Raw genomic sequence first — 20,231 nt, 5'->3', positions numbered from 1 at the left:
ATCATCATGTTCCTTGCTCTGGTAAATACCGTCATGCGCTTTGGTGAAATAGATACCTCTGCAGCTGAATTTAATATTAGTAGTGACTTCTAGAGCAGTTCAGTGTGGCACACACCTGCCACACAGAGCAGAATCTCAGAGACTGTTATAATAAAGCTGCCCCCTCCTTGTGTCTACCCTACCTCCTTTCTCCTTTGATCAGTGCATCATATGTAAGCCATTCTCTTTTGTCATGATCATTTAGTTACTTTACTTAAATGAAATTTGCTGTTAGTTTTGATTTCCTGGATGGTTAACCTTATAGTTGTGTCTAAAAAAAAAAATAATTTTTGATTAAAATTGGAGACAGACTGTGATCTGAATGCCTGTTAACTTTGGAAGGGAAGTGATTTTCCCAAAAATATTTCTTTGAGGTGATATGAAATATTCTGAAATGATCAAAACGCTTGTAATGTATGGTTCCTCTGGCTCTCCTGGTCACACTGCTCTTTAAAACTAGTGAGGAAGTGGTCATGCACGTGTTGGTTTCTGCTACCACTTATAGTCTTTTCTCTCAGGGACCATCTTTCCTGAAAAATATCTTAATGGTGTCCCTGCTTCATGTGCTCTCACCGCCAGTTTCATTACAAGCAGAACAAGGTACTAATTTTTACTGTAGGAGATCCTGAATATTCTCTTCTTGTTCAGTATCAGCTACTGCTTTACCAACTGCTAATGTCAACCCTACTTGTTTATAGGGCAAACCTTAGGGGCTGACATAGCAGAAAGTGTGGGATAATGTCAAGGAGGGGAATAGGAATTCCCAGGAGATCTTAATTCTTGGCTGCATGTGTGTACCTGTATATTTCACAGGCACAACCTACGTCTCAGTATTTTGAAACACCCTGGTGTAGAACAAAGAATATTTAACAGTAGCAAGAATTGTGAGGGAGATACTATAGCAATACTATAGCATGGTCTTTAACGTGACTATTTACAAAGAGCCTCATGCTCTAATGTGACCTATAATGATTAACAGGAAGCTGAAAGACTGTGTGCTGATAATCTTTCAGATAAGCGTGTTATTTTGATAAAGAATATTATAGTTGGCATTAAACTCTAGGCTAAATCATTGGTTGACATTCTCAATGATTGAATTAGTAAAAATGGAAACATCTAGTGCAGCATTGATTAAACTGAGTGAGGAATATAATTTTAGAAGCTGCAATTGCAGTTATATAAATTAACTCTGTGTGTACTGGAAAGCTACTGAAAAGACTAAGTAGTTGGTCCTGAGTTGTACAAGTTAGAGTTATCACATTTGTTGGATAGCAAAGCAAGTGCTATATTTCAACCAAATATAGTGCCAGAGCACTGTTTTCTTGCCCTCTACTGCTCGCCGACTAAAAAATTAAAATATTCCACTCTAAGCAAGCTGATTAAGGTGTTTTGAGTGACTTTTTTTTTTTTTGTTAAGACACGTGTTTTATGGGGAAAAGGGGGGTTTTATAGAAATACTACTATTTTCAACAATACTTTCATGGGAAAAATTTTTGAGATTGATCATGCACTGTTTGGCCAACAGAAAGCCTAATGGTCAGACCAAGCCGAAGAAGATTTGCAGGCAGTCAAAGATTTGTTGTAAACGTCTGGTTTCTTAAGTCTGGAATGGTAAAACTGAAGGCTGCTGACAGAATTCTACCCGGATCAGGGGCTTTTTGGTTGGGTTTTTGGTTTGTTTGGGGTTTATATATATATATATATATATATATATATAAATGTCACAGGTCTGCAGATCCCATGCCTTATCAGAAGTCAACGTCTATAGGGTCAGACTCTATGGGTGCAGTACTGTAATGGTGAAAGATCCCAGGAGATTCACTCCTTTTTCTGCTTAGGATATAGTCAGTTTAAGTAGGCTCCTAAGTCACTTCAGTGGATTTGTGATAGTCATGTCTCAGTCTGCTTGGTGCCCAAAGGAGTTTTGAAAGAACTTGAAATTCTAATTACACAATGTCCTGTATAGAAAATACAAGAACAAAGAACAATTTTTCCAGTTTGATCAGACCACCATAGATTAGGACACCATTGTCAGTGTGTCCAAAAATTAAGGGATATTTTAGAGAAAGAGTATTATATGAGGAAGAAGGAAAAAAAGAATAATGAATTTATACAAATTGAATAAATCCTCATTAAACTCTGTGAAACTGATTAAATCTGAGTTATTTACTATACCATGCTTCTGAAACTGTAGTTAATAGGTTTTTGTTAAGTGGGCAACAGCCAGAACTCTTAATATTGCTCGGATTCTATAACTAGCCATTTCTCTGTGGAACATAACTACCAGTCTGGCACTTGAAACGTGGCCATTTGTTGGAGGCTGCCTTGCTGGGACATGAGCTTTCTGGAGAATCTGGCGGACAATCACATTGCCCTGATAGAAAATTCTGTAGTTGTGATGTCAGGACTTGAAGATAATGCTTTCAGCAGTGTATAAATGCTGGGGTTTTCCAAGCTCATTCTCTGCCTGTGGAAAGTTGGAGAAAATGTGAGCAAAATTCATATAACTACTTTTGAATTGAGGATGTAGAAAAATGCATCTTTCCTCCTAAAATGTAATGTTACTGTCCTTTTTACTCCCATGTCCCCATAACACAACTAACTTTGTAGAGAAAAATGTTTCAGATGTTTCTTTTCACTGAGGGGTAAGCCTTTGAGTAGAAACATATGCGTGTTCTTGTAAGGATGGATTTCTAGAGGCTACTCGGTGTGCTCTAATTCCCTCCCAAAGCCTCTGCACGCAGTAAAAGATACATGTGAACACACCTTACCTGTGAAAGCAGATACCCACTCTAGGGAAACCCAAGTGACACTGCGCCTAAGAGGCAAAGTAATTACCCCAGTTTTTTAATGTTATCGGGATTTGAGGTTACCCCACTTAATTATTGGATTCCATATGACAAATGTAGGCCTATGGTGAATAAAAGGTGGTAGAGGGAGCCCCATCAATACCAGAGTGCCTACATTTGGACGTCAAGGCAAGGACATCCAAGTCAGCCCTGGCTCTGTCCTTCTGTCTTGTGGATAATTATGGAGAAGATATTTTTGCATCTGTGTAATTCATGAAAAGATGAAAAATCAAACCACTAACGTTTTTACATTAGTACATTAGTACATGCTTTTGATCAACAGCTAGGGGAAAACAATGCTATTTCATACAGTAGAATTCATAGAAGGAATGGTGATCTGTTCTTGAACACTGGTATGTAATATAAAATAGCCTAAATAGCATTCTAAGTAATTTTTGTACATACTTTGCATAGCATTTTCCCAGCTTGGCAAATCACCTGTGCTAATGAACTATAAAGACTATAGATGCTTGCTTGAATCGTTATGAATTTAAAGTAGAGCAAAAATTGCTCCCTTATGTGTGTGTATATATGTGTTTATGTTCAAATAAGAGTATGGTTATCATTCACCTGTGTTTGTATCTGCTATGCTGTGATGTCTGTAGGTTAAGAGATCATTTCAGAGGTTACCAAGTTTCCTTAAAACAAAAAAGTATTTTTGGAATTACAGTTTATGTTAGGAAAACTAAAAGACTATAAAAAATATGCTTGATAGCAACTGCCCAAGTTTTACTTCCCCAAGCCAAAATGCAACAGCATTTAGGTCGTTCTTCCATTGATTTACTGAAGGACAAATAATGTCAGACAGTTTTTAAACAAAAACAAAATTTCAGTTTTGTTTACCTCTTCAGCAGTCCAGTTGGATGTCAGCTACCATTTAGCTGGGCCAATAATATTGATATTTGATGTCAGTTCTTATTCATTACTGCACCCAAATGATGCAAAAGTCAGATCTTTCAGATGTTTCTGTGGATGGCCAAATAAAGCAAGGGATGTCTGACTGCATCTAACAGACACAAACAAGAAAAGAACAGAATACAAAATCAAAAACCTATCTGCTCTTATTGTTATTTATGTATTCAAAGTGTTCACCTCTTTGCATAAACTCAAAGCCAGTTACTTACAAAGGTTACCTAGTAATATCAAACGTGTTCAATTATACATGCAAAAGGGCTAATAGGTTCTTCCTCTAGTTTATTTCTGTCTCCATGCATAAGAAATATAATTACAGAACTGAATTACATTTTAATACAGATTTTAGTATCATTAGTTAACCATTTTCAGGCCATCAAACATTCTTGGACTATTCTGTCTCTGTCCTGGCAAAGAATAAAATCTGCATCAACATACACTCATTTCACATGTTGGCAAAAAGCTCTTTCTGAAAATAGTGAAACTCTCAGAAAACTGTGCTAGAATCCACTTCCATATCCATTTGCTGAAATATTCATGTTATTCCCTATTTTTGGAAGTAATTTTCCTGGAATGCTCTCTTCCCTTGGCCAGGCATACTGTTTAATCACTTCCCATCATCTCTGATGCTACTGTTATTCACAGACCTCTACAGTTAGCATGGATGTGCCTGTTTTACTCATTATGTGTAGACCAAATAAGATGTTCTGAAACCACTCTAGAAGAATCGGGTAGATCCATCTTTATTTTGATCAGTTTAAATTTTCTTGCTACCCAACTCTGATATCAGAATCTTAATATAGAAGGCTAGATAAACAAGTAAGAATATCTCTAGAGTAAGAAAAATTCCTCCAGATCTTTCTGTGAGGAAAGTCCAATATGTATGGACTTATCTGACCATGTTCAGAAGGCCAAGGAAATTCATGATGCATTGGTTTGCATGAGGGTAGCTCTCCCAAGGTGCTGAATTCCTGAGTCCTTGAGAAAAGAGACAGTCTTTCAGCAAAGGCACTTCAATGGGACTGAAAAAAATCTGAGCCTGATCTTTAAATGTCACATGTTGTTTTTGTCATTCCATTTCGCATCACCATTTCTAGTTTTTTATCAAAGATCATTTGCAAAGAAAAACTTGGCAATAGGTGTCATATACCTCAATAAGTCAGTGACAGAAAAAAATCCTTTTTTCTTTCACACATAATGTATGATTGTGACCAAGAAACCTTCAGCCTCAGTGTTTAAATGCACCAACTGCCACTAGAGTTTATGTCTACACTTCTAAATCAGGCAAAATGCAGTTTCTTCACTGTCTTAGTTCGGAAGAAATTTGGCTTCCTGGATTATTTTTGGATCAATTTCTCAGTTATAATTTCTTCTGGAAAAAAGAGTATTTTCTGTTAGTCTTGAAGTTTTTTTAATCAAGGCCCAAGTTGTCTTCAGAAACTTGGAACTAATGAGCCGTTCAGTTCTCCGCGATTTGTTTGCGATTTTAAACCCAATCCTGTCAAGACTACTAATTGAAAACAGTCACAGCTCAAGAAAATTCACCTTCTTTTGTTTTAAGCATTCAACACTTTGTATTATGAGAGGTGAGGTTAGCTCATTCTGCCACAGGACCTCTCTCCTCCAGCTGCAGGGTTTATATCTTTCATTTACCACAGTGTTGATTTTTTTTTTTTTTAAACTCCGGAAACCCACTGGTGCTCTTTGTTGTCACCGTGCAGGTACTCTCAGTAAACCACAAATTATCTTGTATTATTCACCCAAACAAACACAGAGAAGTTTAGATTTGAGAAGACCTTCTTTTGTTCTTCCTGATGGTAGGTCCCAGGAAAGTATTTCAAACCCATGGAGAAATGGAAAGCAAAGAATCTTACTGTAACACTGATCATTGCTGAAAAAGCCACTGTCTCATGTTCTCTTTTTTTGCTTTGCCATGGAAAAAAAGGAACATAGTTGTTCCCAGTGATGATATTTGCAGAGACATCACTTTCAGCCTCCTCTGTCACCAGGCATTACAAGATGGATATCTGCCTTTTTGCAGGTATTACCTTAAGGACTCGTGTTCTGTACGGGGCGTTGCATTCCTACCTGTCAGTCCCTTCAGTCCCCTCTTTGTAGTACATACTCTTTGATGGATCTTCTACATGTTCTCAGTGCTGTGAGTACAAGACATACCTCAGGTTAATGGGGTGTCTACTAGCACCTGGACTCTATAAAAGTGAAATAACTGAGAGACAGCTGCTCTTCCTTGGGAGCAAGCTGCACATACCATGATGGCTGGAAGCCATGATCACTGAGATTTCTGTGCTCCAGAAGTGGACCACAGGTAGTAGAGATGAAGAATGTGGGGTAGGAAGCAGGGCAGGTTTCTGTCATCATACTGTCTCATTCATTTGTTTTGAACCAATAGTAAATGAAATATTTAACTTTTCTAATTGGAGCTTTCAAACAGATTTTTCTCTCGTTTAATATTTGCATATGATGAAGCTCTGTCTCAGCTCTTCCTGATAAAAGTTTGGGGTAATGCATAGACATTTGGATTTTAGACAACTCTGTAAAGCCCAAGCAGAGAAAATGTGGCATCTTTTTAAAATAGCTTTGACATAATTTGGTTTTTGAGAAACTTTAAAAAAACTGTATGTTTTAGGTCAGATTGGCTCTTGGAAGGGTCCTCAGCAGAAACTAATAATTAACTGACCATACAGTATTTTCTTTTATGTTTTCAGAATTCATATTTACAAATATAAACATTTTCTCATAAGTATAACTGAAAGAAAAAGATATTATATCCTTTAGTGTGATTTTGTTTGCTTAATTCTGTGTTCTGCAGTGATTGTGACCCTCTGTGTATACAATACATGAAGCAAGAGCTGTTTAGCATGCAAAACTGCTAGCAGTGTGGCAAACTTTGCCCTTCTTTCTTAGAGGAGAAGAATTAATTTGTGTATCCTAAGGAATAAGGATTTTTTTAAAATTGCATCTCCTGGCCCAGAACGCCAGACTTTCCTGTGGCAGATGTACACTATGGGTCCAGGCGCCAGCATAATTCATTTTTCATTTTAACAGCTGCTTTTTAAACTTGTTGGTTTGCAAAACAAACAAAATCAGAACACAAAGATCCATCTAGATGCTTTTAAATTCAATTTTTCACCTTCAATACAGTCAAACCTGCCTCTCTCTGTGATATTTCATAGGAAATTATGTTTTAAAATACATGAGAAAGCAGCATGCCATCCCTACCCTCTATCCTGTAACTCTCTCATGTGACAGTCATTTTCTCGATAAATTGTGAGACTTTTATCTGCACTGCCATTGTTATCACTGACTTGAATGGGAATCATTGCAGATGCTCAGCACTGAGCTGTGAGGCCAGGACTCCAGATGTGGCTGCTCATGCTGAATCTGCTCACCTGCAGCTCACCCAGCACTCCCAGTTTGTTGTGGTCAGGTGTGGATGGAGGCTCACGTTACATAAGCCAGTTAAATATAACCTGTTAAAATAGAATCATAGAGTCATTTAGTTTGAAAAAGACCTTTAAGATCATCAGGTCCAACCACTAACATAGCACTGCCGCATCCACCACTAAACCATGTCCCTGAGTGCCACGTTTACACATCTTTGAAATACCTCCAGGGAAGGTGACTCCACCGCTTCCCTGGGCAGCCTGTTCCAATGCTTGTCAAACCTTTCGGTGAGGAAAGCTTTCCTAATATTCAACCTAAATCTCCCCCGGTGCAAGTTGAGGTGGTGTCCTCTTGCCCTATTGCTTGTTACTTGGGAAAAGAGACCGACACCCACCTTGCTATAACCTCTTTTCAGGTAGTGGCAGAGAGCGAGGAGATCTCCCCTCAGCCTCCTCTTCTCCAGGCTAAACCCCCCCAGTTCCCTCAGCCACTCCTCATATGACCTGTGCTCCAGACCCTGCACCAGCTTCCTTGCCTTTCTCTGGACACACTCCAGCACCTCAATATCTGTCTTATAGTGAGAGGCCCAAAACTGAACCCAGTCATCAAGGTGCAGCCTCACCAGTGCTGAGTACAGGGGGACGATCACTTCTCCAGTCCTGCTGGCCACACTATTTCTGACACAAGCCAGGATGCCATTGGCCTTCTTGGCCACCTGGGCACACTGCTGGCTCCTGTTCAGCCGGCTGTCAATCAACACCCCCAGGTCCTTTTCCACTAGGCAGCTTTCCAGCCACTCTGCCCCAAGCCTGCAGTGTTGAGGGGGGTTGTTGTGACCCAGGTGCAGGACCCGGCACTGAGCCTTCCTTGTTCAACCTCATACAATTGGCTTCAGCCCATAGCTCCTGCCTGGCCAGGTCCCTCTATAGAGCCTTCCTGCCCTCAAGCAGGTCAACACTCCCACCCAACTTTGTGTCATCTGCAGACTCACTGAGGATACACTCCATTCCTTCATCCATATCATTGATAAAGATATTAAATGAAACTGGCCCCGATACTGAGCCCTGTGGAACACCACTTGTGACCAACCACCAACTGGATTTAACTCCATTCACCACCACTCTTTGGGCTCAGTCATCCAGCCAGATTTTTATGCAGTGAAGAGTACACTCATCCAAACCATGAATAGCCAGTTTCTCCAGAATGCTGTGGGAAACAGTGTCAAAGGCTTTGTTTACTGAAGTCTAGGTAGACAACATCCACAGCCTTTCCCTCATCCACTAAGTGGGTCACCTTGTCATAGGAGGAGATCAGGTTAGTCAAGCGGAATCTGCCTTTCATAAACCCATGCTGACTGGGCCTGATCACTGGTTTTCCTGTACATGCCACATGATGGCACTGAAGGTGATCTACTCCATAACCTTCCCTGGCACCAAGGTCAGGCTGACAGGCCTGTAGTTACCCAGATTTTCCTTCTGTTCCTTCTTGTAGATGTGTGTCACATTTGCTAACCTCCAGTCAACTGGGACCTCCCTGGTCAGCCAGGACTGCTGATAAATGATTGAAAGTGGCTTAGTGAGCCCTCTGCCAGCTCTCTCTGTACCCTTGGGTGAATCCCATTCAGCTTTATAGACTTGTGTGTGTCTAAGAGGTGTAGCAGGTTGCTAGTCATTTCCCCTTGGATTATGGCTGCTTCCCATCCCTGTATTCCAGCTCAGGTAGCTGGGTACCTGAGGAACAACTGGTTTTACTATTAAAGACTGAGGAAAAGAAGGCATTAAATACCTCAACCTTTTCCTCATCCTTTGTCACTGTGTTTCCCCCCCCACATCCAATAAAGGATGGAGGTTCTCTTTAGCCCTCCTTTTCTTACTGATATATTTATAGAAGCAATTTTTATTGTCTTTTATGATAGTAGACAGATTAAGTTCTAGTTGGACTTTGGCCCTTCTAATTTTCTCCCTGCATAACCTCACAACATCCCTGTAGTCCTCCTGAGCTGCCTACCCCTTCTTCCAAGGGTCATAAACTCTCCTTTCTTTCCTGAGTTTCAGCCAAGCCTGACGCTATTGGTATGGTTTTGCTTCAATTACAAGCGGACAGGTAACAGCTCTTTCAACAAAAAGCATGTTTGTGCAAATTTGACTCTTCAAAAGGGATTAAACTAAATTTGGGTTAGACAGATGGGTTTAGTTTAGACGTCTGATTTGTGTTTGGCAACAGGACTCTTGAACTGTTCACCACTTATCAAATCATGGCCAAAGGGAAACCAGGTGCTTGAAAGAGTGCTGTATACGTGGTTGTGTGGTATGTGGCTTTATAAAATACAAAGTTGGATTTTAAATGAATTTATGCAAGAGTGAAAGTAGGGCCAAATTTGGAAAGGCCTCTCTGTTATGAAAATGCAATTAATCTGCACTTGAATAAATATCACTGTTAGAAAGTACTTGAATATCAGATTGATTTAATCTGAAAATAATTGAGAATGCGCAGCCGAAGTCCATTAGGAATAGGAATGCAGATTATCCTATTTTGATATTTAGCTGGGTTTTTTTGTGAGATAGTTCTTGAAATAATGAGACAAGATTTATTGAACTGATCATTCTTTCACTTGAAATACTTTGAAACTGGTAGAAACACTCATACACTTACCAAAGTTCAGAATTGGACAAGCTTCTGTGAATACATTTTATATATTGTTGATATTTCTTTTTTACGCATTTAGCTTTCCTTTAAAAATCCCCAAAGACAAAATGAAGAGCCAAATTTAAGCTGAACTTTTTCATTTTATACGTTTCTTTGATAGTTTCTGTTTTAAAAAAAGCACATGTAGTTTACTGATATTTTCTTTCAGTGACTTAAATGTTTGCATCTTTAAATGGACAATTTCACATTTCAGCAATAGATCTATTGCCACTAATACTAATTTATGAAAGTATGATTACATCTATATTTTAATATTATTGCAGTGGATACTACCCAGTTTTTTAAAATGTACTTATTTAGACTTTAAGGAACTGAACGACAATAAAATCCCTGTACACGAACATGGCATACCCTAGGAATTTGTTATGCTTATTGCTCTCAGGAGTGTCTAATCAGGTAATGATGGCACCTAACTTCATTTTAGTCGTGGTATCTTTCAAAATACGGAGAAAATCCAGTAACAGCAATTATCATTCATCTCCTCCTCTCACTGCACAGCTCCCAGAATTCAAAGGTACTTCTTTGATAGTTAGAAAGGAAAAACAAAATTGATTATTTTAAACCTCTCTGCAAAAGATATTGCTCTCTTTGCAGTACTGTTTCAAGAGCAATGTCAACTATGGCTAGCAGTAACTCTGCAGGGAGTGCAGTGATCTTGGGTTTCATATGTAAATTTATGCAAAGGGGTTCTGTAAGCCTAGCATGTGTTGTTCTCCTCAAACACCACAAGGCACTTCTTGCTACTTTATGTGGCAAAGGGAAGAGAGATTCCCTCTGTTTCACACAGCAAGAGGAGAACCTGCAGAGTGCATGTAAACAAACAAGAAAGCCATGATCCATCATTATTTTTTAAAGTTAGTAGAACTGGAAATTCTGCTGCAACAAAGTTCTGGCGTTTCCATTGATTACTTTTAATGGAGCTCCTTGTTTGAAGGGGTGTTTTTTATGAGTCTCCATATGCTCTGAAGGGATAAAATTATTAACCTAGAAATAATATTTTAAGACACACTTAATCTCTATCAAAATCATCACTGAGAAAATGAGGATAACATTCTGTCTTGATATCTTTAAGTTTCTGAGTATGCAGTGGCCCAGGTACCTGTTCATTTATCAGCACAGACATCTCATCCACATGTTTTTTCCACTTACCGATATATTTGAGCAATAGACTGATTGCATTGAAGAGGCATCTGTGTGCCTCTGCCCTTCTGTAACAAATTTCCCTTCTGCTCAAAACCTCTCCTGAGGACTCTCTAGTTGTTTCCTTTGCTCTGTTTTGTCGTTTGCGTTAACAGCACTCACCCATCAGTCAGCACTTCTCCATGTGCATCTCTCTCTTTTGCATTTCCCACCAGGACTTGCTGGCTCCAACTGAATGCTTCTGAGTACCTGCAGACAGTCCTCATATTATAGCTGAAGGTCCCAGCATGTACCAACAGTAATTGCAAAGTATTTAATCTTGGACCATAATTTAGAGTGGCTAATTTTAAGAACCCTACATTGTTACAGCACTTCTGATGAGCTGACATTCTTTCACCTTTGTTAGAGTAAGTGATCAGCACGTCTGTATTCTGGATTGCAACATCGTGTGAAAGAGGAAAGCTTGACACAGAATTCCCCTATTATGTTTGTAAGGTGTGTTTTGACTTACTACATTCATTATGAACTTCAGCTGCTGGGGCGCCTGAAGGAAAAAGAGCCAGCAAAAGAATTGGAGCTGGGACAGGAATGATCCCTGCTTCCCACAGGCATAAAACATCAGTTATCCTGAGGCGTCTCCTTTGAGATAGTGGGGTAGGTGCTGATATTGCCATGTAAGAGAGAGCTTGTAACAGATTCTTGTAGTTTTGAATCCGTCGTGCTTTTAATAATAGATATTGTATTGCCTGTTTGTTCAAATGCTCACTGTGAACACAGAGCTGGATTAGAGGAGGGGGATGCTTTTGCCCCGGAGCGTGCACAGTCAGTACGCTCTCAAAACCTGCACATTGAACCATAATATGAAGGGATTCCAACAGACCAGTAATCACTATAGGTATGGCAAAAATAGCCAAACTCTTACAGCAAGTTGTACCAATTCTACACAGTGCAAAATTAGGAGTTGTTCGTTGACAACTGCTCATAAAGTTGGAGGGTTCTTCTGTAGGAATCAACAGTGAATCTCTGAGAGACAATTCTTTCTGCATCAATATCTTGGAATCACCTTCAGAAGAGCTGGTGTTTCATCAGAAGCGCTGCTGTTTCACCAGTTCATGCCTATTCAAAGCTGTAAACACTGTCACAGGGAGTGAGGAGTGAGGACCAGACCACAGTTGCTTGAGCTCTGGGTGTTCAGTTCCTTTGAAACATAACTGGTCCTTTGTCACTTTGATCGCAATGCAGAAGTTAAAACTATAAAAGAAAAAAGCTAATAAAAAAGCAGATGGGAAAACACGGGCTCTGCCTGTAAATAACCCTTAATCACCCCTTTTCCCTCACTCTTGATGAAAATATTTATTAAAATTAGACCACTATGCTTTCAAAGTGGTAATTGGTGTAACTGTATTTTTGCCAGGCTAAGTAATTCCATGTCTTTCTAAGAAGATGCTGTTTTCATTTGAAATTGGGATGATTTAAGCCTGATATTTCAAAAATGGGTGATGATTGATTAGTCATCGGTCTAATAATGGACTACATCTGCATTATTTCCTCCATCTTTATCATATTTTACATAATTCATTTGGTTTAATTGGACATTAAAATCTTTTTCCCGGTAATGACTACAGCAGATTCACCTGCCCCTGCTTGGATTCTCTTGAGATCCTTCTGCCCTTGCTTAATGCTGCAATTCCACCCCACGGGATGGGGTGGCACAGGCATGGGACTCTTCTGCCCTGTGTGCATGCCCCCTGTTACTTTTTCTGAGTGTAGTTAGTTTTTGCATGACAACAGGCCTAAGACAGTAACTCTCATTAGGTTTCTGATGTGCTTCATGCTGTAGATGTGGGAGGTAATGATTCCTTCTTTTAAAAATATTCACTTTAACACATATAAAATGGTGGCAGAGTTAAGTGACTTAGGATGTATCCCACAGGGAGCATCTCAGAAATGCAGATTATTCAAGTCTTTCTCAGTTTGAGGTAGCTGAAGCTATTGCTCTTGTGGCCACTTTGTCTACTGGCACTTAATGACAAGGAGTTTCCACCACCCTTTATTTACACAAAACAAACTCCTTTTACTTAGTTCAGAGACTGGTAACAAGACTGGTAAAACCGGTAACAAGGTCATCAGCCCTTTGTTATGCCAGAAGGCAATCAGATTCCCAATGGTAATGGGAAAAGAAAATAATTATCAAGCTTCTTTCTAGTTATCAAGAGTCCTAGAGCTTGAACCTGTTTCCACAGAGGTTGATGAAAATCTTGGTCTAAGTGATCATAAGAGTCCCTTAAAATACAGTTCATACAGCTACATCTTTTTGAAAACAAAGGACTTGTAAATCAGTAAACTTGACTGATTTGATATGAACTTGTAATAGTGAACATGAGTTGCCTGTTCACTCACTATTTTGCCTTTTTTAAAATATTTGCAAAAGGTTGTGAAACAACTACTGACCTACATTCAGAATTAAACTCCTGGGAGGAGTTTATCGCAGTCTAAATTAGATAGAGTCACTTGTTACAGTTCATATGTGATCTTTCAACAATAAATTCAGAGGTGTGCTCAAAAGGAAGAGACATAATTATTCAGATTTTTATCCTTATTGCTGTTGCAAAACATCAATTTTCAGGAAATATGTGCCTAGAGTGTACCTTGTGATTAGTTCTGTTGTTAATAATTATTACTATTCAGAAGAAAAAAATGTATATTCAAAAAAGGGAAGAAGGAAAGGGATTTTTGCAACTTCCTGGAAATTATATAAATCTGTTAATTCCTCATGTTATAATTAACTGTATTACAATACTTTGCAAGTGCCAACTGAGATTAGGATTATGCTGTATATGGAACTGAGCATACCCATTTTAATGGGAGATCTTCTGTAATATAAAGATGTTCATTAAGTCAGCAGGGAAGGTAAAGAGTGGAAAGGTGGAACTGTAAAGGCAATTAAAGGACTTGCAAAGTCCTTTAAGTGGAGCCTGGAACGGAACCAGTCTTTGAATCCAGACTAATTGAATCCTTGTATAAATTCTTTAATTATTTCAGCGTGCACGCACAAAAAAGTACCAACTTGATTATATAGCAAGTCTTACCAGTTTTATGAATCATTCTACATGCTCTTTGATTAGAGGAAGTAATAGAACTGAGCTGTGGCTGCTGCAGCATAAAAAAAAATGTAGTGTAAATGAAAATCAGTACAACTGGAATCTGCTTTTACGCATTTTCTCCTTGGATCTCATTGTCTCCTCCTTTTACACGTAGAAAATCAGCCAAGCCCTAATGGTCCAGCTTGCTGTTCAGCAAAATACATCATCAAAAAGACATCATAAAAAATACTTTATTGAGGCAAGAAACAAAAAGAAGAAAATGAAGAGCAAGGCAGAGGGCTCTTCCATGAATAACTAAAATAGTGACTGTAAAAGGAATGAAAAAGCCAAAAGCTCATAGGAGAATTCAAAGTGATTCCACTTTAAAGCTTCTGAAAATGGCCCATGGTCAGATGCAAATGAGTTTGTTTAACATATGACTATCTCTTTTTCTTTGAATGCCCTGTAGCTTTGAATTATCCTTAAGCTTGATTACATTGCTGGTTTATTCCTTCCTATTGAAAAGTTGTTATCCCACATCTACAGCTCACTTGATTTAGAAAAGGTACATAATAGAGATGACATCAAGTGAAGAAGTGGTGAAATGTAAGAGCTGGCTCATTAACAAAATCCTTTTGGTATGTTTTCAATGTAGCAGCTGCCTAGGTATCAGTAATAATGCATTTAATAATGTGTCTGTGGACAGAGTATCTGAGGCAGATAGAACACCAGTTTGCATTTGTTGACATGATACCATCAGAACTCTATGTTTTCTTACTTCTCGTTGCAGATGAGGTCTACTGCCTTTTCAGGGAAATCAGGCGAAATACGCTACTGCATGTTGCATTTTATGCACACTACTTTTATATCAGGCATCTGGGAGAAAATTGATAAAAAGTCTGCAGACTTTTGACAGAAAGAACTGATTGATCTTGCTCCTACGATAGATTGTAAACCCTTTGGGGCAAGACCATCTTCTCTAGCTTGTTCACACAGCACCTAGCATAATGAGGTGGTGCTCCCAGACCAGGTTTCTTCAGCACTGTTTCTGTTCTGATAGTAACTGCAAGGATCAAGGGGGCTCATCCTTTCTGATGTGGCCACAAATCAACTTGTGAAATTGTGAAATTGTCAACTTAAATAACAAGTTAGGGTGGTTCAGTGTATCTGGTACCTACTAATGATTTGATTGTGTAGATTCCTGCAGGAAGGGAGGTTTGTTTACCCTTGTGTTTCTTAGGGATCTGTGGTAGAAATGGGAGAAAATAAATATGGCAGAGAATAGGATGGAAGATAGAAAGAGGATGGGGTATGGATCTTCTCTTGTGGTGTGTCAGCTACAGTAGCAAAATTAATTCACAGAAGGAAGAACCTGTAATGAAAGTAAGTCAGATTGTTTTCCTCATAATTATGCAACTAGTAACGATCCCTTAATCAGGGCCAGTGGGAAGGTCAAAGTCAGCTCAACAGCTGCAGTCACTTCATGGCAGGTACTGTCTCTGATCAATGTTTGCATAATATCTATTTCAATGAAGCATTTTTGGTGCTATTATAATCTATTAGCTGTTACTTAAGAGAGAAATGTCATACTGAAAATCCATGAACACAGCTGCTGATGGCAGAGTCACAGAGTACCCACTGGAGTGTCTTCTGTAACTACACTGAATGGGTTATGTGCAGTCTTACCCAGATGGGCTGTCCATTGCTCTAGTTCAAAATTGCTGAGTTACCAAATCACTAATTAAGGGGCATTTATTCAGTTGAAGTGAAGTATATTGGACACATACGAAACAAGTTTGAAGACAGGCATATTCTAATCCAAAACCAACCCCCCACCAGCCCCCCAAAAGGTATTATTTGCTAAAATTCCGCTATGGATGGGAAAAAAAAAAAAAAAAATCAGGAGTAAAATGCAAGAATATGTCAGTCATATTAGAGATTATGAAATAACAGGTATGGGGGATACTACTGATTTCCTAAGTGGACTATTGATAGTGATGAATATAATCTTTGCAGAAGAAAGTGAAAAGAGAGAGGATGGTGGGGTGTGGAGAGCTGGTCCAGAAGCCGAGTACTTACACTGAGGAATGGAAGGGTCTTTCTACATGTACATACTCAGTCCTTCTTCCTTTTACTGGTGTGATAATGACCTAAGGAAAGAAGATGTTCCAAATGATTATGCATGTCCCACCCTCCTACTTCATAGTTGCTGCTGTGTGCCAGCTTCACTGAAACCTTGATCAGCTAAGATTTGCATCTATAACCTCTCTGAAAGTCAGGTTACAGGCATCTCAAAATGGGCTTCCAGAATTGGTGATCAATTTTGTAAGAGATGCTTTATAAAAATCAGTGATGGGTACATTCATAGTTAATCCAGATTCCATGCTATCTGAAAAGGGTGGGGAGGAGAGAAGGAAGAGCTTCAGCTATTTAGTCCAGGAAATAGTGAATGATACTGTACACGTAATGCATCAGGCACAGGAAGGAGTATTTCGGGGAAGAAAAAAAAAAAAAAAGACAGTTGTATTTAGCCTTAAACATATAAATGGCATGTGAATAGGTACTTTTAAACTCTCGTTTTATACTTATGGGCTGAAAGATTTATAAGTGCAAGGACAGGCAGGTTCTAAATCAGCAGCAAGGGCTGGATAGGGGAACTGCTGCTAACTTGGAATTCAGTTATCATCACAGCAAGCATATGAAAGCATTGCTTGTAAGAGTAAGGGACTGGATTTGATGTCTCTTCCAGTCTCACATCCATGATGATGTTGTTTGTTTGGGGTTTTTTTAAATTGTTTTATCAAGATCCAGTTCAAGCCATGCAACAATTTGGAGTGTAGCTGTTGTATTTGGGGTTGGTTTGTTTGTTTTCCCAAACGACCTGCTTGACCTCGTTGTTTGTATGGGCTGAACATGCAAGGAGCCAGATGAAATGGAAGAGAATTAGGTGGGTACAGCTGGCGAGATAGGTAGACAAATAGCTTTTCCATAATGCTCAGCACCACTATGTTGAGGTGGTATGTAATCAGGGTTACTGAGCTTTTTTGCAAAACGAGAGCTTATACTTTGCCTACTGAATTCTCCAAGCAATGATTACTTTGTTTCTCAGTGTTACTCTGTATTAGACACTGTAACAAGCCAGAATGGAGTTTTGACATTTTAGATCTCCTCCAAATGAACCTAAAGATTTCATTATACTTCTACCATGATAGTGTTTCGCAGGCCATTACTCTCTACTCCAGAAGGCAATGGATTTGCTCAGATCTTAATTCCTCTATTTGCTAGATAACTCCACACATTTTCTTGCAGGTATTATTTACGTGAAAAACGTAAAAATTAACTGAATATAAAAAACATCATGGATGCAGCATCTGAGCCATATTTTACCTGATTCTCAGTTCCATACCATTGTGATTCTCCTTCAGAACAATATCCTTTAATCTAATCTTACACTCTTGCATAAATTGGAAAGGACATTGACTTTCATAACTCCAAGTGCACACCGGCTGAGCTGGTTTTGGGATTTTTAATCTTTATTTAGGAGGTTAAAATGAAAAGTAAATGTTTCTACGTTGGTAGCCTAGGGGATTCATTCCAATAGGGTGGCAGGAATTAGCTGGTTGCATGTGGGTATCCTTTACCCTACCTTCTTTGATTTTTCCATTTGCTTATAGGCTACATATTCAAAATACTTCTGCCAGTTTTTTGTTGGTTTGGGTGTGTTTTTTTAAAAAAATAATATTGAAGAGAGGCATAGGGGACATGGTCCTGCTATCTTTTGTTGCATAGACAGTCCCTGAATGCTTCCGACTCACTGAAATGAGTTAGATTGTCCTTAGCATTGCTATTAATGAATGTACAGCAATGGAGTGTCTGTTCTGCTCTAATCTTATGCTTCACATTGAAATGGTGAGTAGACACATTAAAAATCAAGGCTAAAGGGCCATTCCTCTGTCTCTGTGAGAAGAAAAGGTATAATCATAAGCCATGTTCTTAGGGGACACTGGTATCAGAATTCAAAATAACCTCTTTTCTCTTTTTTACTTACACTTTCTCCTGAAGTGTTGTCTTTAAAAGTCATATTGTACTGTTGCTATTCAAGTCAACATAGTAGCTGAGAGGCTGTGATAAGCTCACATATAATAACTTACATTTCTTTAAATACATACAGTTTCTATGTCTGGCATCAGTGGGTATCCAGTGTCATATACTGCCTTCTTTGCAGAAGTATAGAAGCAATGCCTTTATTTTGTATCCAACACTGACAGGGTAGTACAATTGCTTCCTGTGACTCCTCTGGTGTGATGAAGCTCTGGGACACTCGGAAGTCAGCAGATATCCGTAGATGCAGGCCCAGATCCTGCCAACCAGGTCATCTTTGATCACTCTGTTAGGATTCTAAAACAACTTTTTCTACCTAAGACATGGTTTATTTTGAAATATCTCTAATTGCTCTCTGATTATGAAGCCAGATAGCATGTGTGAAACAGCATAGATGTGTTAATTTTAAAGAACAGATGCCTGATTGTAGCAGTGATCAATACATTTGTTTTCTATGACTAGATTGGCAAATTGGACTAATGGTCCAGTTATATAAAATGAAAAAATGTGTAATAACAAAAAGTGCAATTACTTGCAAAAATATTACATAAAATACAGAACTGATCACTGGGGGTAAGAAACTTAGCAAGATTACTTATGTTCTTGTGATGTTTATTCTGCATTACTGTTTGTTCTTTTATTTGCTAATTGTATAGTTGTATTTCATAAACAGTCTTACTAAATCCTCTTATAATTGCCTCAGAACTTCATTGTGTTGACGGGACTGCTTACTCTGCACAAAGAATTAAAGTAACCAGTTATTTTTCATCATCAACCATGTATTACCGTGTCAGCGATATTGTGAGTGAACATGCATTTTTGTTTGAAGAAGAGCTGTTGTAAAACATTTTTTTGTTTGTTTTAAAACCAGTATTCATCTTCAATTCCAAAGCATGGGCAAGCATTCATGTTGCACCAACAAATTAGATCCTAGCTTAGTAAATCATTAATATTCAAAGGTAGTATGATATGATATGATATGATGTAATATACATAGGTATATTGAAAAGTATGTATACATTTGCATTATTTTATGTGCATAAAATATAATGCTTCAATAAAATATGAGAGATAATTAAGGAATCATTAAACAAAAATAATAGTATGCTATTTTGTCATAATGACCCACATATTGCGAAATACTTAATATCACTATATTGAGTCACTTTGCAGAAAACTTTGCCATCACATTCTATATTATTTTTCTGGTGATTTCACAGATCTCTATGCTGTACCATTAAATAGGGTATTTTCACTTCCAAGGGAAAAAGAATGCATTCACACTGTCCATTTTTGACAGCTTCCCAAAGACAAATTCAACCACTATTCTATTTATATGTGTAATTTGTAATAAGAGCTCATTTTTTGTTCAGTAGGACTTTAAGAAGTTTGGCATTTTTGTTCTGGAGTGTAATGTTGGGTCATTTGCAAAGGATTTGCATCCCTGAAAAATGCTGTAGCAATATTTCTAGCCAGATGGGAACTTTCCAGTAGAAAGGTTATCAGCTTCAGGTAACCTAAATGGGCAAATTTTTCCATCATTTGGATAAAATCCAAAATTTTCTCTGCAGGAGTAACCACACAACAGAGATATCAAATTGGGATGGATGATCATAATGAGGCATAATGCAACAGGATGCAATCACACCTAGCTAAAGATAGGAAAATAGCTAGCTAAAGAGACTATTGCGGTTGCTGTTGTTTGAGAGAGATGGTGCCTGCGTCACCTAACTCGGGACAGAGGGCAAGACATACCAGGCACTATCCACATACACAGACTGAAAAGGCAATGCCTGTTCTGAATAGGTACCTTGTAGAAATACAAGCATACTAATATCTGTCATATTTGTTATGAAGCAGTATTTACTTGTTGAGTGGCTGGAAAGGAATGCATTTTCTGCACTGCATCTGGGGAGGAATGATGAGAGACTGTTTAGCAAATCTGGCCTTGCTTGGGTGCAGCTGGTTTGGTTACTGCTGGCAATGCAGGGTGGGA

The 20,231-nt window shown here is 38.6% G+C and overlaps 1 protein-coding gene across 1 annotated transcript in view; it reads left to right on the top strand.

Annotated features, from left to right (window-relative positions):
- The window catches only part of SPAG16 (sperm associated antigen 16), a 417,235-nt gene that overhangs the window by 289,586 nt on the left and 107,418 nt on the right, over window positions 1-20,231 (top strand). Inside the window, 2 exon segments of the mRNA XM_074910337.1 lie at window positions 18,403-18,461; window positions 18,463-18,505. Of these exon segments, the coding sequence (XP_074766438.1) occupies window positions 18,403-18,461; window positions 18,463-18,505 (102 nt within the window).

Source organism: Athene noctua, chromosome 7 (genome assembly GCF_965140245.1).
Source record: "Athene noctua chromosome 7, bAthNoc1.hap1.1, whole genome shotgun sequence".
Classification (NCBI taxonomy): Eukaryota; Metazoa; Chordata; class Aves; order Strigiformes; family Strigidae; genus Athene; species Athene noctua.
This window is presented reverse-complemented; position numbering and strand designations above follow the sequence as displayed.